At 43.5% G+C, this 25,484-nt stretch overlaps 1 protein-coding gene across 10 annotated transcripts in view; it reads left to right on the forward strand.

Moving 5' to 3' along the window:
- The first annotated feature begins 613 nt into the window (after positions 1-613).
- DNM3 (dynamin 3) overlaps positions 614-25,484 on the forward strand; it is a 194,127-nt gene continuing 169,256 nt past the window's right edge. For 9 of the 10 annotated variants that reach the window (XR_011337866.1, XM_069862394.1, XM_069862389.1 and 6 more), the window contains exons 1-2: positions 638-795; positions 21,418-21,491. Coding sequence is in view for 9 of the 10 variants with exons in the window: in XM_069862394.1 (XP_069718495.1) it covers positions 650-795; positions 21,418-21,491 (220 nt within the window). In the remaining variant the exon portion in view is untranslated. Of the gene's footprint in view, positions 796-21,417; positions 21,492-25,484 lie in introns of all 10 variants that reach the window. The other variant, XM_069862400.1, reaches the window with a different exon arrangement.

Below are 25,484 nucleotides of genomic sequence, written 5' to 3' on the forward strand. Positions count from 1 at the left end.
TGCTCTCAGCAGCTCCCTGAAAGGAGGTTGTAGCGATGTGGGTGTTGATCTCTTCTCCCAAATAACAAATGATGGGATGAGAGGGAATGGCCTTAAGTTGCGCCAGGGTAGGTTCAGATTGGACATGAGGAAGTATTCCTTCACAGAAAGGGTTCTTGGGCCCTGGCACACACTGCCCAGGGAGGTGGTGGAGTCCTCATCCCTAGAGGGATTTGGAAGACGGGTGGATGAGGTGTGCAGGGATCTGGTTTAGCAGTGGGCAGGTACGGTTGGACTCTATGGTCTCAAAGGTCTTTTCCAACCAAACGATTCTATACCGTGCCCGGGTAGCAAGGGCTCCAGACTGCCAGGAGGCCCCCACGGATGCTCTCTGTGAGCAGCTGGCCCACGACAGTGACCGGGTGGGCGGCTCTGGGGGTGCTGGGTGGGGGAAGAGGTGCTGCCACCACAGCGGTCGGGGCGGGGGGGAAACCACCTCAGCAGCGCGCGGGGGCGGAGCCAGAGCGGTACGGAGGGCGCGGCCTGGCCGAGAGGGGGCGTGACCGTGTGTGGAGGGGGCGCGGTCTGGCCCACAGGGGGCGTGGCCTTTCCGCGGGAATCCGCGCGCGTGCGCAGAGCGGCGGCGCTACCTGGCGGCGGCGGCGCCGGGATGGAGGGTCTCATCCCGCTTGTCAATCGGCTGCAGGACGCCTTCGCGGCGCTGGGCCAGAACTGCCTGCTCGACCTGCCGCAGATCGCGGTGGTTGGCGGGCAAAGCGCCGGCAAGAGCTCCGTGCTGGAGAACTGCGTCTCCAGGTGAGGCGGCGGGGGGCGGGTGTCTGTCTGTGTATGTCTGTGTGTATCTGTCTGTATGTCTATCTCTCTGTCTTGGTGTTTGTGTGTGTATCAGTGTGTGTATGTATCTGGCTGTCTTGTCTCTGTGTGTATGTGTATCTGTCTGTCTTTCTCTGTGTGTGTGTCTCTGTGTGTGTGTATCTGTCTGTCTCTGTGTGTGTGTATCTGTCTGTCCTGCTGTTTGTGTGTGCATGTGTGTGTGTATGTATATCTGTCTGTCTTTCTCTGTGTGTGTGTGTATCTGTCTGTCTGTCTGTCTCTGTGTGTGTGTATCTGTCTGTCCCTGTGTGTGTGTGTCTGTCTGTGTGTCCCCTCCCTGCCCGCAGCGCTGCACTCCCATACCCTCGCGGCAGCCAGCGGGGATGGATGAGGTCTGGGGGGGCCTCATTCCTCCTCCCTGGGACAGAGGGGCTCTCGCTCCCCCTCCTCAGTCCTGGAGGACTTGTTCCCCCTGCCCTGGTGCCGTAGGGGCAGCCTCGCTTTGCGCACTGTGGCTCCGCTGTGAGCACCATGGGTATCAATGTCTGGGTCAAAAAACGACGTCCAAAGCCCCAGATCCTGCCAAGGGCTCTGGGTCTTGTCAGTCGGAGGGTCTCGTACTGTTCAGTACACTTTGTGCCATCCTATGGCACATATGTGTACTGGTGTTATTGAAAATCACCAGGAAAAGAAAAGGGAAGCCCCCTGTTTCTGGTGGCCCTTTGGATGGGCAGACCACATCTCTGAGGATCTCCCAAAAAGTTCATGCAGTATTCGCTACAGATAGTGTGCTGGCTCCTGGAGGGAGTTGGGTGTCCTCGGAGCGTTGCTTTGTACAGAGGAGTTAAAACAATCTTGTATGGCAGCGTCTGGCAGGCCTTCAGGTGCAGAAGTCTTCATTGAAGGTCATATTAGATGTTGTGTCTCTCCACAACCTGGCCACATGTCAGATTGCAATATCTCATGATACATGGTATAAAAATACTGTACAGTAGTTGATTGTCTCTACTGCAGAATTTACTCTTGCTGTGTTAAATGTCAACTCTTCCTCATCTTTCTGCTTAAAGACTGTAACTAATTACTGGTATTGACAGAACTGCCACCCTCTCAAGTTTAGAAAGTGCAAGTGAGGTTCTTGGAAATCACTACTGGCCGTCCAATAATTAGAGTTGTTTTTAAACCGCTTTAAAAAGTATTTTTGTAACCTTTTGCCTTTTTGATCTATGTGTTCGCAAAGCTGTGCAAAGCATGTGTGTTGAGGAGGAAAGGCATCTTCATCTTTCTTGCCAGCAAGCATATCCTAGTCTGTGTGTCAAAGCCTTGTTGGGGTGGTACCCGCCTGAGATTTGGGCTGAGTGTGGTGGGCTGTGGGCTGATGTCTTTCTCTGGATCCAGCTGTGCTGATGGAAGAGGCAACTTGTTGCCCCCCTGCTAGAGGAATGTCTCCGTCTGATCCTTAGGTGGAGGAGCAGTTCTTCTGAGTGCAGCACACTCAAGCTGCTTGGATGTGCAAAAGGTGAAAATGAGCGCTTTATGCTTATCTGGCCCATTTGGACAAGAGGCTTGAACTCACAGAAGTGAGCTGTCGACATTTCTAGGAAGAATTATGGAGAAAAGCTAAGGTCGATGACTTTTTTCACCACCATAATTATGTGTTATGCCGCCTGCAGACACTGCAAGAAAGTCTCTTCAGAGACTTACAGACTACTGTGGAGCCTCAGGGTGTTTCTGTCAGGAATGATCTGGAATTTGGATTTTTATTCAGCCTGGTCTCAGAATTTCATGTTTTATGCAGTAACTTCTTAAGATATAGTACCAAGTGATGTGTTGTGTCTCCCTGCTTGCAAGCTTGGAGCCTATTGCAAGTGTGACATTAAAATGCATTAATTCTAACCGATTCCATGAGACCTAAACATTTGACTTGTGCCTTTCCTCCAGACTGAGTGAGTATGTGTGGTCAATCCATGTGTACTTGCTAAGCCATGAGAACTTGATTGTGAACCCTTGAAACCAGATTCATAAATATCCAGGAGACAGGAAAAGCATTTTGCAGAATAATGAAGCTGCTCTCTGCAGAATTTTATCACTTAACATGGTCTTAATATGGCTTATAGAGGTAGTACATCTCGTTGTGTAGACCTGCTGCACTCATTTCTTCTTGTTAGTGGTACATTGCATGACACCTGATTAACCACAGGGCAAAAGTTAACTAGTAGCGACACAACTTTGAAATTCACATAAAAATAAAACAGTCCCGGCATTGCTCTCAAGTTTGAGCATTAATTCTTATGGAGTTTTGTTTGGTTTGTTGTTGGTGGTGGTGGACATCTAAGATCTCTTCAGGAGCAGCTGTATTTGGTAAGAGGAAGGTAAGGTCTTGCTACAAACACTGTTGGGTGGTAGCGCTAGTATTTGTTTGTTAGGTGGTTCTTAACTCTGGTATGAGATTGGTTTTCTGTTGCCTGTAGCCACTAGACCGTTGTGCCCGTTTCAGTCCTTCACGGAGTCTTTAACTGTGTAAGGATGACTTTTTTTTTTTCTACTTGGGCAGAGGAAACTCATTTTCTGGCTTGCAGGTGGAGCTTCTTCATGGAGCCTCTCTGCCCAGGAAGCATGTTGGACTATAACACGTTACCCACCATCTAAGTTATGCATGGCCAGAATTTTTCAGAAGGGTTGTGAGGGCTCTGGCATAGTTCTGCGGGCTGTCAGGTGGTTCTGGATGTGCGATCCGAGTCCCATTATTTCTGAAGCTGCTGAGTGACATGCCATCCATCACTGTCCCCAGGGCAGCACCAAGCCCTATTTAGGTGCATGCAGCGTCCTTAATTACCAACCACAGCTAGAGAATATGTTGGGATTAGGTTGCATGTGTGAACTGCACCAGTGCTGGTGTTTCATGAGAATGAATCCTGCATGTTTGCCTGCTCCAGGAACTGTGTGACACCCAGAACCATGTCACTGTAGGTTGGCTTGAAACAGGGCTGGAGAGAAGCAGTGTCAAAACTCCCAGTGTAGCCGTTACTGTTACTATTTGGATTAGCATCTGCTAAAGGATTTGGAGAGTTTGCTCTTCTCTTCTTGCTCCCCTGTGTGCAAGTAGACGTTGCTTCTTTTGGTAGTCAAGGGCTGTGTTTGAAGGGTTTCCTCTCTGGATTCTGGTAATGCTTAGATGGAAACAGATCCCAGAGCAACCTGAGGACAAGAGACATTTTCATCTATGGGTTAGACCTTCGTCTGTTCCTAGCTCATGGTGCTCGTTTGAGGAAATGGTATTGTCTGAAAAGCAAATGATCTTCTTACTTGCCTCTCTTTGTAACGGGAGTGAATGTGCCCTTGAAGTCCTGAGCCAGGGTTTGAGGCAAAGGATCTAGTGCAGTCTTCTGGTGGGAGACAGATTTAAAAGCACAAAGGGGGTCAAATGTCTAATACTGATGGAACACAAGCTTGCTGCTTTGCTTCAGAAGTGCAGGACCATGGCCTCACCTAGTTGTTTGTGCTTTTTAAATGTCTTAGTTTTGATAATGATAGGGTTACTTAAAAGAGAACTAATGGCAGGAAGCAATGCCTGTAAACTGTATTTGGAGAGAAAGCATTTTGTACTATTTCCTATATCCAAATGGGCTTTTATGGTAACTAAAGGCACAGATGGCAAGCTACTCTGTCAGGGCCTCTTTCTCCAGATTTTAATCGGAACCTTATCTTATTCTTACAAATAGCAAGAAATTAATAATTAGATTTCAAAGCTGAAAGATCTTTACTTCCTTCTATGCTTAATATAATATAAACTGCATGTGGCCAAATAATTGTTTTATAAGAAATGTGAGCTCTGGATTGTAAGCCTTTCAGTCATCATCAAACAAGTGCTTTCATTTTCAGAGCTGGAGGTCTAATTTTGTAATACAGCTTTGCGGCTTTTTGATCTGAGATGCTTTTGATAACCTTAAGGCCATGCATGTTGTACGGCTATTTATTATGACATACGTGCTTAGGGTTTTTTTTCCAAATTACAATTCTTTGTGTGCTCAGCTCATTCTTTTTCCTTGAGATGGCGGTTGTGAAAAGGCTGCTTTGAATCATTTAGGGGAAGAGAAAGGGCTTTACATCCGGCTGCTGAAGCAGAGGATTTCTCCAAAGAAAGTAGGCGCAGACTTAGATTACCTGCTTCCTGGTGCAGATCGGTGCAGATATTTTATTCTGTTAGGTGCTACTCATCAAAATAAAAACTTTTAGACAGAAAATTCTCCTCTTTTGTGGAGCAGGCATGAAAAAGCGAGGCAGTCAGAGATACTTACTGAAGCAGGGTGCTGTGTACTCTTTTTCTAATCTTGAGGATCTTCTGGAAATGAGAGTCAGGCACTCCTTTTCCTGGCTAATTAAGCCATTGTACAGCTGTATTGAGTGTGTTAGTCTAGCTATCAAAATACTTTGGTGCACTGAAAGCTAGAATTGTTTCTGGGTATTCCATTCCATAGAGGCAGCAGTAAACGAGAGGTTTACTCCCCAAATACACATTTACATTTGGAGCCTGTAGAACAAACTTGGCCATTTAGACAGGATATAGATGGCCTAGTTTTGTCCTTAGATGTAACTCCAGTGGGAATTTTAAGTTCATTTTTGTATCAAGTCTTGAGTATTGATACATGAAAATAAAGCAAACAAATGTACAGATTATTCTTCCCCACAAGTAAAAGTTTTCCTCTAAAACTGTTTTGAGGATCTGTGTCTCTTATTTCTAGCATTTACGTTTTACAGATTTCTTCTGTTTAAAGATTTCTTCTGTTTCAGGAGAAGCTGTACTCCATAATGAGGCATAGTATCAGGAGCCATGACCTATATTCTGGCATTTAAGTTCAGTGTATTGAGTGGTTTAGAGAGATGCTAAATGAATACATAATACTTAAGACTTCTGTAAAGTATACCTGTGAGAATACCCATGCAGATGGTCATTGGCGTACTAGATACAATTAAGGCTTTGCAGTGGTTTAGTGAATGCAAGCTTAGTGTTTGTAGTCTGAGATGCAGACTTGAGAAAAAATTCAGAATCCTGCAAAAAGCATCCCTCAAGCCCCTAGAGTCTGGTGTCAAGTGTACTGAGACATCGGTACTGCGAACTCAGGGGCAGTTGTTACTGGAAGTTCAATTCATCATAGTACTGAAGGTGACTGCACTCCTCTGAGCATTTGTAAAGGTCACCTCATGAAAGGTTAGGGATGTGTGAGGGTTTCTTTTCTTGTCCTTTTTTGTTTTCAGACCACAGGTATCCACTTTACTTTAGATAAACTTCCCTGATCCTTTATACAGAGGCGCTTCTGAAAAGGCAGCAGGCTGTCTGGCTGTGGGCTCTTGTGTAACGCTTGTAAATCCCAATACTCATGTAGCCCGCAGTTGGGATTTGATATTGATGAAATCAAGAGATAACAAGCACCTTTGTTGTCTCGCGGTTTCTTGATGGGCATTGCTGCTGTTAATGTTTCAGGCTTACGGTATTGCCTTTGTAGATAAAAGAGAAAGCAAGGCTTTCCAGTTTGTTAAACAGATGTGAACAATATGATTGTTTGGACTTCCACCTGTAAATATAGGCAGTGATGCTGCTGTGGATTGCGGCAGAGAAGCGTGGACACTGGTGGCTTCTCTGCTGCTGATTCAGTGTGACCTCAAGCTGGCTTTTAAATACTACCTGTCTGTGTCTGCATGGATATGCCTTGAGTCTTTACTCTGTCTTAGCAGTATGTGTAGTTTTTAGTCCTTTATTTTGAAGTTACTTCTCTTCTTAAAGCATATACTGTTAAAACCAGTGTGGGATAACTACGATAGCAGTCTAAAACTATTATGCTATTATGCACTTCTCTACTTTGTGTGATGGCTGCTCTAGATACCTGTGTGACACCAAAACTGAACATTGGGTTCTGCTTTCTACAGCTAAGATGCAGCAGTGCTTCTTTCCAGAAAGGGACCCTTGCTGGCATTCAGTTTGTGTCTGTAATAGCTTAGTCTTGAGAGATATTGTGTTTGTGGTTTGATATCAGTTGGTCAGTGAATACATTGATGATATTCTCTTTAGTATTCATGGGTTTCTTTAATATCTGCTTAGACTGCAAGCACGGAGAGGCAGAGGACATTTTTGCCTTTTCTGTTTGTATTTTTTAAACAGTGTTTCAAAATAAAGCCTTCTCATATGCAGAAGCCTGTGAACTCCCCATGTTTGCTGTGCTGATGTGTCATGGGTTGCTGGGAATCCTTTTAATGCCATCTGCCTGTAGCGTAAATATGCTGAGAGCAGGAAATGAGCATTATTTAACTGTGACCTTGCGTCTTTTTCTTCAGCAAGTTTTGTCGGGATGAACAAGGCAGCATTATTGAACCAGAGAGGAGCACAATCCCATTGAGCTGCGTGCTTGGCTTTGATGTACTGCCAAGAGCTGTTTTCTGTGATAGCTTCTGGGATACAAGGGAGTCTGAAGATAAGAGAGGTTTTCAACTCGAGTGTCATGATGTCAGCTTGTATAATTTGTATTATATGTGAAAGTTACACTTTTCATTCAGTACCTAGCATAATATTTCTGCATCCTAGCACCTGTGCAAAATCACCAAGATGTCATTTTTCAGCTCTACGGGAGATTTACTCTTTGCTGTGATACTGCCACGTTTCCACAGATGATATAATCAAAGCTGGGTTAATCTTAAGCACTCAGTATTTTGTTTATGATGCACAGCCCAGCTGCTTCAAAATGCATACATATATTCAGTGATGCTTAGCTGTAGAGGATGCTCTAAAATGGTCTGTGTGTAACTCACCTGCAGAGAACAGGCAGGGCTCTACGTGGCAGGCATGGGAACCGCTGTAAGACATCTCTAGCCTCTGCTGCACAAGAGTGGATGGGATGGGCTGTGTTCCAGATCTGCTCAGCAGCTAAGTGAGAGGCTGCTGAAGAAATTTTTGTCATGATCCATCAGAGGCAGTGTTGTGCCTTTGCCTCTCACCTGTCAGTTTGTTCAGGTGCTGAACAAATGTTGACAGAAGATCCCGTGTCTGTCTCATCTTGGAAACAGGCTGGAAAGCCACAGGAGTCTGGGCTGAGACCTCCCGCGTTACGACTTTGTTAGCACTCTGGGAAGTAGCAGCATTGAACACTGTTTTGGTTTGTGGTGAGAGGAGAGATGGAGGGATCATGGCTGATGTTAAATTTCAGTGTTTAGCTAAGCAGTCTTTATATTGTCACAGGTAATATGTTCATTTGCACAAAGCAGGTTAAATGGAGAGGTAAAAAAAGGATGAAATGGCTAGAGAAGAGAAAGTGTTTGAGAGACTTGGATCACTTGTTTTGGAAACATCCCCCTTTTATCCCTTCCTTCAGTAGCTGTTCTGTCTATAAATTCAGGCTGTCTCTATTCTGCAGTTCCCATTGTGTATACATTCTGGAGGGAGTGGAAGAATTGAATCCAGTTACATTGCAGCTCTGCAAAATAATCTAAAATGGCTTGTGTTGTACCAAGAGAAGTAATTGTAGAGTTTGATACCTTGTTGGCCACAAAAAAGATAAACAGATTTTCAGACTGCTGCTGAAGAGCCAAGGCTTTTGGATCTGAATTCAGGACAGGTTGATTTGGGAGTAAAAGCAGGAGCTTATTTTGTGTGGATTTTTGATGGCAGCACTGAAATTTGCAATATTTAAAATTGTCATCATGACAGGCTATCCATACACAAATTATTTGCTAAATGCAAGTAAATATATAGTAGTTAGCTTCATGTAGCTGCTATGCCTACAGTGCTGGAGACATGTTTTCTTTCAGATCCTTGCAATCAGGTGTTTTTTTCTGTTTATATCTGATTATGTCATAGAGGAAAATTTTACTCAAATATTTGCTAAAAAAGCATTGTTAATAGCATCTGGCAGCTGTAAGTGATTAAAAAAAATACAACTTTTATTTAGAGCACTGAGAACAATTTAAAGTGAATAAAGCATTTTTGTTATTAATTTCTTATGTTGAGGTACAAAATCTTGCTGCATTAGTATTCATCTTGAGAATGCATGGGCTTTTATGCACCAACATCCTATGCAAATTAGTCCTGTCCTAAGAGCGAACATATCTGATCCGGGAGAATGCCGTTGTCCTGCAAAGTCTGCTTTTTTCTTTTCAACAGAGAAATTCTGTTGGGGGAGGATTTGTTTTGTGGTTCTCTTCTCCCCTGGAATTGATGGAAGGCACCGTTGGGCAGGAAATAGTTGAAGCTTTTGTAAAATCTTAAAAGAGAAAGAGGAAAAAAGGCATTTTCACTAATGGAATTAGGATGACGCAGCAAAGGTTTGGATGCCTGCCAGGGTGGACAGATGCATTGCGCATACAGTGCCTTCCCGGCAAGGGTGCACATTGGCAGCTTCCCACTCTGTTAATACAACAAGCCTGCGGCCCCGGCACAATCACTGCAAACAGAACACTGTTCATCTCACCACTCTGGTGGGCTTGCCTGGCAAGTTTTCATAGTTGTCCGTGGCAGGTTTTCAGTCCTGTAAGCATTATTGAGACTTTAAAACTTTCTATTTCATAAAATGACGTGCATATTCTTCCCTGGTTCATTGAATGGGCTTTCCTTTTTCCATGCAGAAATGCACACTCTCTCTGGTGTTGAAATACAACATTAGATTTGGGGTACTAATAATGCTTTGTGCCTTCTTAGACTTCTGTTCAAAAGTCCCCTGCTTTGGAGAACCTTTGACTCCAGTCATATTTAACGGAAGACTTCACCACTAGGACTAGAGTAGGTTCTGATTTTCTTATAGCCCTATGATGTTTGCCTTAACAGGGTAGATGGAATAATTTCTGGCTCTTCTTGAGCAGAAATGCTGCTGCTCCTTAAAGAAAGCATCTTCCAGGTAGAAGTGTAGTGATAGTGTTTTTTAAGCCTGCTCTGTCTCCAGTCTTCTGCATGAAAAGGAAATCTCAAGTTTTAGGCTTTCTTGCTTTAGTGTTGCTTAAGCATTGTCACTGACCATAGTTGTTACAGAGATGCCCAGCTAGTGTGACTAAAATCCCTTGCCATCCTATTTGAAGTTCTTCAGGGGGCTTCAAAAATACCTTGTTTCTCACCTTTGGAGTCAACGTGAGCAATATCCCCATAGTTAGGTCTGTTTCTTTTTTTTTTTTGTACTATTCCTCTTGGGTTTTTGCATGGTTGGTCTCAGCTCCATAAAGGGCTGGCAGAAGGGAGACCCAAAGAGGCATTTTGGGCTGCCAGGTTGTAGTGCTGTGTAAGAGTTTTAAGACTGTTTTTTTTTATTCTTCTTGATTCAACTTGTGTGCTTACCTGAAAGTGATGGACAGGGTATCTGGGGTGTTTCTGGTTTGGTTGTTCAGTGCCAGTAGTAGGAGGACAGTGCTGGCTTCTCAAAGACACCAAGTTTATCCACCCTTCTTGAAAGGGAGAGATAGTTAACAGCCCTAGGATGTCTGGATACTCACTTTCTCATTCGTAAAGACATGCCCAAACTGCATGGGCTGCAATGTGTAGTTACTGCTCCTGTTTTCGTTCAGCAGGTTAATTAAAATGATCTCTCAGTTGAAGGAAGATTTACCTTGAAAGAATGACTACTGCCAACTGAGACCAAATGTTGTTAGAAAAGTTGAATTGAGTGCTGAAATGCCATGATAAAGATGCCAGCATCTATGCTGTGCGGTTTACAAAAAGCCCTGAGAGGCTAGTATTGAGCGTTGAGAGCTAATATATATGAAATCACGAACAATACACAGCCTTTTAATGCATTTAGCTTGCCTGATAATTAAGATAGATATCATTGGTGTTCAATAAAGAGGCTTAATTATTTTGTACATCTTCATGTGAGCCCCATTATGTTAGGCTGAAGTTTTGCAGTCATTCAACAAAACTGTGGGAGACTTCCTTGACTGACAGACATTGTGCCAAAACAAAAAGTGTTTACTCCTCTGTAACTAATGAAGGGAGGTGAGGGATCAAGTGGTGACTGATAATAAGAACTGGTCTCTGTATTTTGAGCCAGTTAGGAAGAGCATATGTAGCCAAATATAAGCATGATGTAGAAAGCGATGTATACTACTTTATTACTGAAAAAACCCCCTCATTATGTGATTGAGAACATCAAGGCAGATGTGGTTGACAGAGGCAGTGCCTTAAAGCTTTTGTGATGTCTTGAAAATGAGTCTCAGGTTCATCTTTGTACTGTTGTTTGGAGAGCAGGGGAACTGTGCTTCCAAAGCCGCTAGGGAAGAGTGAATACAGTGATATCCAGTGTCAGTGATGACAAGCTTCCTCTAAGAAAGTACTTCACTTGACATTATGAATTTAATGCTGAAGAAAGCTTCTGCTTAAATGCAAATTATGTTTCCCATTGCTTTGTAGAGAGCAAAAGTGTGTGAAGGCTCTGTTGCTGGGTCCTCTGTGGTGGTGGTGAATACAGGAGCAAGAACTGGTGTATAAGGTTCGTCTATAGATATCAGTGTGCAAAGACAGGACCACTAAATCAATGTTCAATCATATATGTGTTATTGTTCAAATAACCTATTACACCTGACTACATAAAAACTTATAAACTTGCTGACTTGCCAAATGGTGCCATTTTGCCCAGCAGGAGATGGCAGCAAGTTCCTGCCAGACGAAAGAAACCTGCTCCCCTCACCCAGACAGCAAAACCCCAGATCCCCCTGGTGAACAAGTAGCAGGTGCTCCAGGTGGAATCCAGCCCTCAGGATGAGGATGATGGCTCCCACAGCCTAGAATCCTTCCCTAGGCTGCACCATCCTCAGAAAAAGATAAAAACATCCTCTATCAAGAAGAAGAGGAGGGTGATTGTTGTAGGGGACTCCCTCCTAAAAGGAACGGAGGGACCCATTTGCAGACCGGACCCGCTCCACAGAGAGGTCTACAGCTTACTGGGGGCATCAGTGAAGGAGGTAGCTAGAAAACTTCCTTCCCTGGTCCACAAGACAGACTACTATCCTCTGATAGTAGTCCAAACTGGTAACGATGGTCTAGTAAACAAAAAGACCAAAACCATCAAGAATGACTTCAGGGCCATTGGGAAAATGATGGAGGGCTCTGGGGCACAAGTAGTATTCTGCTCCATTCCAAGGCTAAATAGAGAGGAGCGGGAAGCCAGGAAGAAGAGTTCGATTAATGCCTGGATCCGAACCTGGTGTGAGGAGAGAGGCTTTGGCTTCTTTGATCATGGGATGGCTCACGCGCCCCCAGGCTTTCTTGCTAAGGATGGGACACATGGATCTCCTAGGGGGACTAAAGCCCTTGCTAGAAACCTAGCCAAGCTCATAAATCAAGCTTTAAACTAGATGTGAAGGGGGAGGGGGTTGAGCCCAGGCTAGACAGGAATGAGCCTGGACGTGGGGAATTGGTGATTGGGAGAGGGTGTGCTGGTGAGGACCACCAGTACCTCACCACACAGAAAGTGGGGAAGAACACACCCTGGGGTGCTAAGGGAGATACGGGCACTCTGGTGCTAGCTACTCCAGTTACCAGGCAATTGGGAACGAACTCTGTTCCCTCTAAGAGGGCTGAAGGCTCGGCAGCTCAGCTGAAGTGCATTTACACCAATGCACGAAGCATGGGAAATAAGAAGGAAGAGCTGGAAGCTGTCGTAGGGCAAGGAGCCTATGATGTCGTTGCCATCACGGAAGCGTGGTGGGACAACTAATATAACTGGAGTACAGCTGTGGTGGGGTACAAACTCTTCAGGCGGGATAGGAAGGGTAGGAGAGGAGGTGGGGTAGCCCTCTTTGTAAGGGAGGAGTTGGACTCCATTGAGATGGATTGTGGTGATGAGGAGATTGAGTGCCTGTGGGTTAAGATTGAGTGCCTGTTAGTCTGACCTCAGTGCCAGGGAAAGTCATGGAGCAGGTGATATTGAGTGCTATCATGAAGCACATGCAAGAGAATCAGGTGATCAGGCCCAGTCAAGATGGATTCACAAAAGGCAGGTCTTGCCAAACTAACCTGATTGCCTTCTATGACAAAGTGACTGGGCTGCTGGATGAGGGAAAGGCTGTGGATGTATCTTCCTGGACTTCAGTAAAGCCTTTGACACAGTTTCTCACAGCATTCTGCTTGAGAAACTGTCAGCCTCTGGCCTGGAGAGGCGCACACTCTCCTGGGTGGAAAACTGGTTGGATGGCTGGGCCCAGAGAGTGGTGGGAAATAGTGTGAAATCCAGCTGGAGGCCAGTGACAAGTGGGGTTCCCCAGGGCTCAGTGCTGGGTCCAGCCCTGTTCAATGTCTTGTTCAATGACCTGGATGAAGGCATCGAGTGCACCCTTAGCAAGTTTGCAGACGACATTAAGCTGGGTGGAAGCATGGATCTGCTGGAGGGAAGGGAGGTTCCAAAGGATCTGAACAGGCTGGACCGCTGGGCAGAGTCCAATGGCATGAGGTTTAACAAGGCCAAATGCCGGGTCCTGCACTTGGGGCATAACAACCCTATGCAGTGCTACAGACTAGGAGACGTCTGTCTAGAAAGCTGCCTGGAGGAGAGGGACCTGGGGGTGTTGGTTGACAGGGACTGACCATGAGCCAGCAGTGTGCCCAGGTGGCCAAGAAGGCCAATGGCATCTTGGCTTGTATCAGAAACGGTGTGGCCAGCAGGTCCAGGGAGGTTATTCTCCCTCTGTACTCAGCACTGGTGAGACCGCTGCTCAAATCTTTGTTCAGTTCTGGGCCCCTCACCACAAGAAGGATGTTGAGGCTCTGGAACGAGTCCAGAGAAGAGCAGCAAAGCTGGTGAAGGGGCTGGAGAACAGGTCTTATGAGGAACAGCTGAGAGAGCTGGGGTTGTTTAGCCTGGAGAAGAGGAGGCTGAGGGGAGACCTCATTGCTGTCTATAACTACCTGAAAGGAGGTTGTAGAGAGGAGGGTGCTGGCCTCTTCTCCCAAGTGACAGGGGTCAGGACAAGAGGGAATGGCCTCAAGCTCTGCCAGGGGAGGTTTAGGCTGGACATTAGGAAAAAATTTTTCACAGAAAGGATCATTGGGCACTGGAACAGGCTGCCCAGGGAGGTGGTTGATTCACTTTCCCTGGAGGTGTTTAAGGCACGGGTGGACAAGGTGCTAAGAGGCGTGGTTTAGTGTTTGATAGGAATGGTTGGACTCGATGATCCGGTGGGTCTCTTCCAACCTGGTTATTCTATGATTCTAGGATTCTAGGAGAAGGAGATGTAGCATAGTGCTCAGAAGTGCTGCAGCTTCAGGGACATGCATATATTCTTCTCCACTCCACCTATCCAGCCCAGCACCTTTTATCTTCCTCTTGGAAAAAGGGTGAGCAACATCACCCACTCCTCATGTGGCCAGCGTGTGAGCAGGCTCAGTGTCAACTTGTTTGTCCCACACTAACAGTGATTATGACACCATGCCCTATTCCTATAACACCTTTCCTGAGTACTGATGCTCCTTCAGCTGTGCTTCAGGTTCTTGTAAATAGCAGGCAGTTCCAAACACTTTTCTAACTTTTCTACTTTTTTATCCAATTCCCTGCCTGTTATCTGCCTAGTTAAGTACAAACACCCACATACTTTCTCACTGCAAGCTGGCTAAAAATTGTTGCTTAAGCTAATTCACTACTTTAAAATTCGCGTGTACAATACTTTAACAATATGTATGTATAATTTGTCTATATATAAATATATCATGTCCAACAATGGGCTGTTATTTATTATCTCTGATACAACTGGCGAGGTGGAATGAACACATCTGCCAAAACAGGTCTTCAGATGTGTATTTTTAGGGTTAAGAATTCTTTAGTTATATATTAACTGGTTTGAGCTCACGGGTTTGAAGAAGTGAACCTGAGGGAAGAAGTTAGATGTTGTCAATTGTCTCTCTTCTGTAGGCTTGCACTGGACCATGCCTTTGTTCTTTTGTAGCACTTTGAGGCAGAATGTGATCAATGCAAGAAACCCAAAAGCCTTTAGCAGTACTTTTGGACAGCGTCCATTCGCCATAGCACTGAGAGATGTTTGCCTGTCTTGACACGTGTTGCTGTGCACTATTAAACAGTGCCTTCTTAGTTCAGCAGCCGGTGCAAACCATGGGTGCTAGCAGGGCTCCTCGGGTGCCAGGCTGGAGTTGTGTAATAAACACTGGGATGGAAAGAAGTCTAGGAAAGCTGTTGGCTTTTGGCACAATTCTTTCCTATTGCAATTGAAACTGCATTGCAGTCCATGGCAGATGTTGGGAACAAAGGCTGTTGTATACAGTGTGGTTGGTGTGGTTGGTGTGAGCACCCATGGGATATGGCCTTTCTGTGCTTGAGGCTAGGCTAGTGGGAAAACTTCTACAAGATTGTTTAGCCTGGAGAAGAGGAGGATGAGGGGACACTTCATTGCTCTCTGCAGCTCCATGAAAGGAGGTGGTAGCAATGTGAGTGTTGGTCTCTTTTCCCAAGTAACATGTGATGAGATGAGAGGAAATGTCCTCAAGTTGCACCAGCGGAGGTTTAAATTGGATATTAGGAAATATTTCTTTACCAAAAGAGTAGTGAAGCATTGGAAGAGGCTGCCCAGGGAAGTGCGCACTCTCCATCCCTTGCGGGGTTCAAAAAGTGTGTAGATGTGGCACTTGGGGACATGGTTTAGTAGGCATGGTGATGTTGGGCTGACAGTTGCACTGTCTTAGAGGTTTTTTCCAATCTCAATGATTCTATGATAAGTAACTGAACCAATGTTGTTTGGAAAAATGAAGTAGATTCAGATGGCTCATTTATGCTCTTCTGTAAGAGAATTATGACTCCTGTTCTGATGTTTTTGACAATTCATCACTATCAGTTTTAGTTGTTTCCAGCTATTTAATTAATGCAGTTACTGTCTCATCATTGGCATTTTTCACCAGTATTTGATTTCCTAGATTCCCCCTATGTTTTATATGAATTAATTATATTGTTATAAGTGTAAATTAATCACCATTTATCCCATACAGTTCTGGCCATGGAGCTGATCAAAGTGCAGAACATTTCTCAGCGCTGTACTGGCAGACCAAAGCAGATTCAAGTTTCTCACTTGAAACCAGAATTAAAGTTTACATGGTGGTGCATCATTGCTCTTCACGCAAACTGGGGATTCTTCTGTTTTCTCCTTTTTTAACATAATAAACACTGCTGGTGTGCTTGAGAGCTCCTAAATGAAAGCTTCTCCCCTACCTGGAAATCCCCTCAGGGCACATGATGTTTAAATTTTGTTTGTTCCATACACACTCTTTTCTTTGGAAACTTTAAGTCTGCCTTATAATAAGGCAGCTGCTCTGAAGGAGCCCCTGGCTGATTTGCCTTTCAGCACTTCGCTATAGCTTCTGCCCTGTCTGAAAATTGAAAGGGTATTCCCATTTTTTCCATGTGTCTCTTCCCATTAATGATTTGCCTTATTACTTTTTCAGCTTATTTGCTTCCTGAATGTCAGTCAGAGAGGGTGATGTGATATGATAACAGAAAGACAACACAGACACTTCCTTTTTTGCCTTACAGTGAAGTTGTATACTGTACCAAAGATCTGGCCCCTGACTATCTGGTTCTTCTAATCTTCTAAGGTGATAGCATGGACATTGGTAACTTCTTTCACTGTCCTGTGGCATCAGTTTTTTGAGACCTGGGTTTTAGAAAGTCAGATTTATACATTTATACATTAAATGACATTTCAGTAGATATTTGTCCAGATCTCTGATACTGGAAGTGGGCTGTATGTCCAACACAATTTACCTGAGACTAATGCTGTAGCTTGGGAACCAAGAATGGGAGGGGAGAGACAGAGATATGGGTAAAGAGGATGTTCTAGTCTGTCACAGTGAGACAAGGCTCAGCTCAATTGCTTCACTCGGTACCAGTGGACGTGTTCAAGTACAGATATTTTCTTACCCTTGGTCAAGAACTGTCACCATGCAAGAGCAAACAGTGAGTTAACATCAAGTGTCTTGTAAAACTGAAGAAATCCATGACGGAAACTTTTCAGTTACTGACTGAGGCAGATAGTGAGGAGATCCCAAAGATCCAGTCAGTGCTCAGAGGAACCCATTTCTTGTCAGTAGACCATCTGAAAGCAAAACTGAAGGAGACCCTCAGCAGCCCTTCAGAAAATGTTCTGAATGTTGACTGCATCAATGCAGCCATGTGTCAGCTCTGAAGGGAACTGGTGTGAAGAGGATTGTAGCTGATTTTCTTAAGTTGTTAAATAAAATGTTACATGGTCTCATTTCTTTTATGTGTCAGACCTTGCTGTAAAGAGTGAAGACAGTGTAGTGTATGTTGTGTGGTAAGACATGAGTAATTTCATACCTTTTAGGGTAAAAATTATTTGGCCCTAAAAATATTTTCCTCTTGAAAATATTGAATGGTATTCTAACAGATGAATGCATTCTAGGGTGGATGTGTTGCTGAAGTGATGTTCTGGAAGAGCTGGCTGCCTTTGCATTTGATGTATTCAGTACTGCTGAGGCAGCACTGGATGGGCTTTGCTGCCGGGCTCCAGGCTGTCCTGCCACAGCAGAGTTGCAGCTGAGCTGCTGTAGCTGTTACCAGCAGAGCACCTTTTGCTTGAAATATTCTGAGAATAAAGATGTAAAAGCGGTTTGCTTCTTAATGTAGGATGCACGTCTTTTAAAGGAGCACATCTTCCATTTCCAAATTTATTCCTGCACAGCGTGTTTCATCATTGTTTCCAGCACCTTGTTATTCAATACCCTTGCAGGTACCCACAGGCTCACTCCCCCACTGCAGAAGGCAGCCTTTTGTCTTGTCACTGTCTTTGTGCACAAATTCCCAGGCATGTCCTTTTGAGGTGGTTTTCTTTGCAGCTGCTTCAGCTCTGATTGTGATTTTCCTCCCAGCTCTCCCTAAATGGATCTGTAGACACTAGCCACAAGGCTTGGAAAAGTGTCTCAAACTGAGGTGTGCCACTGGGATGGAGGCACACAGTCCTTTTAGCCAGAAGGAAACTTTGTGACTTTGCTGTGTTCTGTCCTATTATTATATACTTGCTGCTGAAGCTTTGAGCTTTGCTTTCTTTTCTTCTTCAAGAAGCCATTTAGTTAGATGTTTTAGGGAAAAATGAGGGTGTGGGGCCATTCCTCATACACTGTTTTTTTGGGGTTGTTTTTTTTTTGTTGTTTGTTTCTTTTTTTTTTTTTTGCCACCATTAACAAACCCTGTGTAGAAATTTGTCCATATTGGGGCTGGGAGGGGAGGAGGGAAGACCTGCATCCATCTTTTCTGCAGTGTTTCTGCAGAAGCAGTTGTACAATATTTAATCAGATTCGCTTGCTGATAGAGTTGTAATGTGGTCTTACATTTAATGAAATAAAAAAAAAAAAGCAAGTTATGTCTCAGCTTTGACTTAGGCTTCTGTGTGTTTAACTGCCTTTTTCTACAAGGAGAGTTTGTGTATTTATTTGTGACATCGGATTTGGGCTGTGCAGAGAAAGTGCACAGATGCTATTGCCTTGTGGCTAAACTGAAACTTCAAATGGTTAGAACAAAAGTATTTCCCTGTCCCTTTGGGGGCAGATTTATCAGGTTGAGGTCGATGCCTTTTCCATAGAGGTAACTTACCCATTTCAGCAGTTAATGGGGGGAAGATTTCTCCTGAACTCTCCCCGTCAACCCCTTTTTAGCCTCATTTTTTTGTCATTTTTTCCACATCAAACTGTATATTTGAAGCAGAAGCCTAGTGCTCTCCCACTGCACAGTGTTTAAGCTCCTTATGTGGTCAGCACAGGTCACCCTCTCACTGCACAAGAGTCTCTCTCTGCTGATGCTTGCTTGAAGCCGATGCTCTTTTTGACAATAACCGATTTTTTAGATAGAGAGGGTTATCGGATGCTGTCTGTTTTGGACATGTTAAGAGACCCATCTGAAGGAAAATTGCCACATTTCTCTCCAATTTTGATGTTGAGGGAAGGTCAGTGTCATGTAACAAGGATTTGCATTAATCCAGTGTTCTTCATCTCTGAATGTGCTTACTCTGAAGCAGAAAATCAATAAGTCTTTTCAGCCTTTGACTCCCTAAGAAGCATTTTACTGATGCATGTAGTGCTGTTGAGGATGCTGCTTTGTTTTGTGTGATCAGTTTGTCCTGAATGGAAGTTCCCTTTAGCTTCTTGATGGAAAAAGGTTTTATTTATTTTTTTAAAAGATCTGAAATGCTTGAAAAATAAATGTATGAAACTGCCATCTCAACAGGAGTTTTCTACATCCTGGGCTGCTTTCATTTCAGTGCATACAGAGAAGTAGATAGGTTTCTATTAAAAGTGACACTTACTGAGACACAGGTTTCTCTCTGTTAGTAGGTACTGAAATTGTGATAGACAATGCCTTCAGCATCTCTCTAAGGTAGATCTTGTACCCTGTTGCCATCTCAAGTATTCTTAAATGTTGCAGCTCATATAAATCAGTAGTTGTGATGTTCTTGCATTATTTTTGGTTTAGAGATTACTTGAATTCCTGATTAATTGTACTTTTGCCTGCAGATCTATATCTGAGTATAGAAGTAAATGAGCTCACCTGAGTTTGAGCAACCTCTCATTTTATGGTGTGCTTTAGCTTCAGTTTGCAGAGTAATCACACTGTAAGCACACATGAACAGATACTGAGAAAGCGAAGCTTTTATTTTATCTAGAAATTAACATTGTTCTGTTCAAAATGCTGTGGACTTCTAAAAGAGTATGGACACAGCTGGCAGCCAGTCCTGTTCCTCAGAGCCTTAGAACTGCTCACTTACGTGATCTTTTTATTTCCGTTTTTCTGTGCCTAGATGTTAGGTTAGGAAGGAAATCTTCAGAGCTTGTATCATGGGTAGGGTTGCCATATTTCTCTTCTGCAGGCAGCCAAAGTTCTGTTACCTTGTTGATGCTTATGGAAAAATGTTCACTATTGTTACATTCCTGAGCATGTCTTGACCAGGGACTCCTCAGACCTAATATCCTCTGATTTGCACAAATAAGTATTCATAGATTTACTGTCCAGGTTTGTTTTAAACCTTGTAGGTTTCTGTGCTGCCTTAAAGTAACTGCTAAAATCAGACATCAATTAATTAACACATATGGAGGTACACAATGATTATAGGTAAGATGTGGTTCCTCAAGTGGCTTGAGCAGCCCCACCTAAGCAGCTCTGTCTAAAGGGATGACAGGGCTGTATCTTCTTGTTTTGATTCTTGTGTCCTTCTCCCCACCTCTTCCAAACACGCTGCAAATTCCAGCCTCGCCCTTCATACTGGCGCTAGTGTATGTGACAGAATGGCTACCCAGATCAGCTCTGCCATTTGACTGGAAATTCACACCCTAACTGTTTTCTGGATTGCTTTTCACCTAAGCTGGAGAGGTGAGTTAGCAGTGGTGCTACAGCAGGCACGGAGGAGGTGCAGCATCCCTGATAAAGCAGGAAAAAGCAGAGGATTTCAGTGAGCTAAAGCTGATTGTGAAACTGTTAACCTCTGAATTTTATTCTTGTAAAGATGCTTATTTGCAGGCTGTGCTCTTCAAAGCCCCTCACTGAACCTCATCTCAAGCTTTGTATGAGTTTAATAGGTGTAGCAATTAAGGAAGACCCTGGGAAAAAAGGTCTGTTTTTTTGCTTTGGGTTTCTGATCACTGGTTTTGTAACTAACAGTTGGTTCCAAGTTTTTGTAGGGTTTCCATTGTATAGGCCATCTCTCTGTCTTTGGAGGCATGGAAAGGATCATGGGGATGCATGACAGAGTTTCTCTTTGCTTTATTGCTTGCTTTCTGGTCCAAGGAGACTCCTTCCTGCTGTTCCAGACTCTTTCTAGGGTTCAGCATTCACTCAGGGCCTGTTGTGACAGAGCAGAGCGTAATGATTTTAAACCAAGAGAGGATAGATTTAGACTGGATATAAGGAAGAAATTGCTTACAGTGAGAGTGGTGAGACACTATCCCTGGTTGCCCAGGAAGGTAGTGGATGCCCCGTCCATGGTAACATTCCAAGGTCAGGTTGGACAGGGCTCTGAGCAACCTGATAGAGTTGAAGATATCCCTGCTTCTGTAGGGGGCATGGACGGGATGTACTTTAAAGGTCCCTTCCAGCCCAAATCATTCTAGGATTCTATGAAAAACGTCCGGGCAAATGCATTGCTGGGCAAGTTATTTGGGGATTTGATCTGGCAGAAGTTAAGTGTGTGAAAGAGCAGGTGTGGAGTGCTGGTAATTTGGTTTGGTCAGAGCTTTTGTGTGGGGTGTGACAGTTCATGTGTTCATATGCCCATTTCCTCTTCAAATCAAGCACAGGGTGAGGACGTGTTAATTTAGAGAGCCCAGTAAACATGGGTGTGGTTTCAGATAGTCTTACTGTGCAAAATGAGTTTTGAGGTGTTATATACAATGGTCATGAAGAAGGAGAATTGGTAGTGCCTCAAGACAGTAATTTAGTTTTAATACATATTTGTCTAATGACCTACTGCCATCCCAAACTAACATTTAACAGCCCTACTTTATAGCAGTAAATCCATCCCCACCAACTTTCCATTTTCATTGCAGCTGAAGGTATACAAGAAGCTCCAAATTAGTCCAATTTCTTATAAAATTGGACAGTGCTTTCTGAGTAGTAAACATTTATTTTTTGTTTGCAGGGATTTTCTTCCGCGAGGTTCTGGAATTGTAACAAGGCGACCATTGGTCTTACAGCTCATCACTGCAAAAACAGGTAACCTCTCTCTCTTTTTGGTTTAATGCCTAGACAAAGTGCTGATGTACTTCAGCAGGGAAAAATATTCCAGGAAAACTTAAGCCTTGTGAAGAAAGGTGCAACTCAACTGTCTGGAACAAAAGCCTGCTGCTTCAAAACTGTATGCTCAAGACCAGTTGATCTCATTGTCCTATCTGGGAAAGCAGTGAAATCTCAATCCTAGCACACATACTAAATTTATTACAGGATCAGACTTGAAGCTGTTCAGGAACATGCAAAGTGTTTTCAAAATCAGCTTTGATGTATTAATATGTTTTGATTGCTTTTTGTGACTTGTCTTTTTTTGTTGGGCTCACTGCACTAAGTAGAGCAGAAGGCAGACTGGGGGAGAAAAGGCTTCTGGGTATTTATTTGGTCATAAATAAAAATGCGGTATATGTGTGCCACTGAGCTAGGTGACGTATCAAGATCTTTCATTAGAATTCACCACTTTCAACTTTTCCAAGGGGCACTTAATTGTGACGACGGAAGAAATGGGACCACACACAACGATCAATGTGATCCAAGTGAAGCCGCTTTATTTGGGTTCGTTCTGCTTTTATAAATTGTTTAACCTTAGCCGGCCTTCAACAGCCAGCTTCCTAATTTACATAACACAACAGAGTCGTTATAACCTTTTATAACCCTGGCTAAGGCTTCCCAACTCCACCCAGCCTCAGTGCTTGGGCTGCTCATTAAATGCTGTAGCCACCCATCAATTCCCCCGTTTTCTTTTTGAGCAAGTTTTCTTTTTGACCCAAGCACCATTAAAAGCATCAAAACACTTAACACTACAATAATGGCAATCAAGATAAACAATCCTTGCTTTAACGCTCCAACAAGCCATTTTCTTGACTTGTGACACAGCTTCAAGAGCTGCAACTCCTGGGGCTAATAAGCCGGTGAAAAATTTTTCCTCAAAACTCCAAAAACGTATTGTATACTCGGTGTAAACAACGTTAACTTTCCCAAATAACAAGGTCCACCAACTGGTTTGCTGGGTATTCCGCCCCATGCTCTGTCACCGCAGATTAGGAAATATCCGGGTGGGAGAGCCTTTTCAGAACCGTTATTCCAAATTCCCTTTTCTGTAAAAAGACCCCCCTAGATGTGACGTCCTCTTGCTCCGTCGTCTTCCGTTCTTTCCAGGGCTTGATCCACTTTTGTGGCACCCAGCGAGGTCCAGTATCTGTTAAGACACAAGCATAACCTCTTCCTGTCATTTTTAGTTCAACAGGTCCTTTCCATTCACCTGGGTCCCAGTCTTTGTATTGTACCTTGATACCTTGCTGGTCTTGATTATTCAATCCTGACTCCAGCGAACGATGATGGATTACAATAGGAGGACTAGTAAACGCAAAAAATTCAACACACAAGTCTCTTTTGCAAGTCGTTCACTAGGGGGCAATACATCTCCCCCTTTTTGTTTTTGCAAAAGTGACTTCAGGGTTGCATGGGAGCGTTCAGTGATTGCTTGACCTGTTGGGGAATGTGGGATGCCTGTATAATGATGGATTCCCCATTGAACACAAAAATGTTTAAATTTTTGAGAAACATAAGCCAGACCGTTATCCGTTTTGATTGCCTGAGGTATCCCCAAAGCCATTATCGCCGCGTACATATGTTTAATCACATGTTTTGCAGATTCCCCAGTCTGTGCTGTGGCCCATAAAGCCATAGAAAATGTATCCACAGAAACATGTACATACTTCAATCACCCAAACTCTGGAATATGGGTCACGTCCATTTGCCATAATTGTAAGGCTTGAAGTCCCCTAGAGTTTACTCCAAACCCTAAGCCCATACCCTGTTTTTGTCAGTCCGGACAAGAGTTAATTATACCTTGTACATCAGACAGAGGAATATTAAATTGACGTTTAAGTACCTTAGCACTTTGGTGAAAAAATTCCTGCGAGGCTTTGGCTTGCAAAAAGAGATTTGTTCGGGGATCATTCCAAATTGTGGCAACAAGGCAATCAGCATGATTATTCCCCATCACCAAACCAAAATTAGGCTGATGACTATGTATATGAGTAATAAAATACTTATGCTTTCGTTACTCCAACAGGTATAGCAATGGCAACAGTAAGGCATGTAACACCGTATTTTTAACTTCTCTTATCATGGTTCATTCTATTTTACAAACTGTGCCCACAACATATAATGAGTCAGAAACTATATTAATAGGCTGTGATGTATATTGTTGAAATACCCATACCACTGCTCGTAGCTCCATTGTTTGTAACAAGTCACCTGATTGTATGGTCAATAGCTTATGATTCCATTTTCCTTGCGTCTGCCATGTAATAGCGGCCCTCCCAGACTTTTTGCCAGCATCTGTGAAAAATGTTACACCTCCCACCGGTGTTTCTGGACGCTTTGGTACCTGTTCAAAGGTTTGGTTCTGTATTAAAGGTAAAATTTTACTAGATGGAAACGTGTTAGTAATATCTCCCGTAAAGCCTGCTAATGCAATTGCTATGTCATACGAATGTTCCATAAGCCACTCTAAATATCCTTTGTTAATTGGTAAATAAATTTGGAAAGGCTCAGTTCCAGATAGTTCTAGACACCTCTTCCTACCCTTCATTATCAATTGACCAAAAAGTTCCAGTCTAGTGACCACAGTATTTTTTGGCTGATACAGTAAAAATATCCATTCTAAAATCTGAAACTTTTGTTCTGTCTGTCCCAACAGACACAAAGGATGTTTTCGATCTTGACCAGAGGTAACCAATACTAGCTCCAAGGGCTTATCTGCCACATAACGAGTTACATTAGCTTTTAAAATTTTTTCTATGATTTTGTTCAAGGCTTCCTTCTGGTTATCAGTTAATTGTCGTTTGTCATCTGCTGAACAAGTGGCTTGTAACAACTCCATTAACGGCTGAAGATCATCATTTGTAATTCCTGTCAGTGGTCGGACCCACTGGATATCTCCTATTAACTTTTGGACATCAGTCAACGTTTTTATATTAGTATGTATAGTCACCTTCTGGGTCTTCACTATGTCATTGGTTATTTGCCACCCCAAATAATTCCACGGAGATGATTTTTGTATTTTTTCTGGAGCTATTTTCAAACCCTTTTGTTCTAGCATACATTTTAAGTCTGTTAATACCCGATTAGCTTCCAAATGCTCTCCAGCCACTAATATATCATCCATGTAATGATACACCAATAAGAAGGGATATTTTTGTCTAAAAGGTTGCAATGCCCAAGCAACAAAATTCTGAAATATCGTCAGAGAGCTTTTCATGCCTTGGGGTAATACTACCCATTGAAAGCACTTTGCAGGTTCCTGCTTGTTAATAGCTGGGACAGAGAAAGCAAACTTTTCCGAATCTTCTGGATGCAATGAGATTGTGAAAAAACAATCTTTCAGGTCCACTATAAACAAATTCCAATCCTTGGGTATCATTACTGGAGATGGTAGGCCAGGTTGTAACGCCCCCATATTCTGCATAACGGCATTAATTGCCCTAAGGTCGTGTAACAAATGCCATTTTCCCGATTTTTTCAGAATAGTAAAAATTGGAGTGTTCCATGGGCTGGTTGAAGGTACTATATGCCCTGCCTGTAGTTGCTCATCGACTAATTGTGTCACTATCTGCAGCCTATCATGAGATAGCAGGCACTGATTGACCCATACAGGAGATTCAACGAGCCATTTAAGTTTTAGTACGGGCTTGTCTGGCTGCCCATCAGTGGTCGCTCCCCAAAATTTGATACCAAACATGTCCCCATTTGAGACAACACGTTTCGTCTTAATAATGCTACCAATCCACCGTGTATTTATTTTGTAGTCCTTTTCATGGGCATTGGTGGCTACCCATGCATATAGATTAAGTGAGGTTTGGGTTTTTTTTAAGTAAGGGATGCCTCTCTAAATTTGGGAGGCTCCCCTGGACAGGCTCCCCTGGGCAGTATCTTGATTTGCTGAGGGAGAAAGTAGCCAATAAATCCCCTTGT

The sequence above is a fragment of the Phaenicophaeus curvirostris genome, chromosome 8 (assembly GCF_032191515.1).
Source record: "Phaenicophaeus curvirostris isolate KB17595 chromosome 8, BPBGC_Pcur_1.0, whole genome shotgun sequence".
Taxonomy (NCBI): Eukaryota; Metazoa; Chordata; class Aves; order Cuculiformes; family Cuculidae; genus Phaenicophaeus; species Phaenicophaeus curvirostris.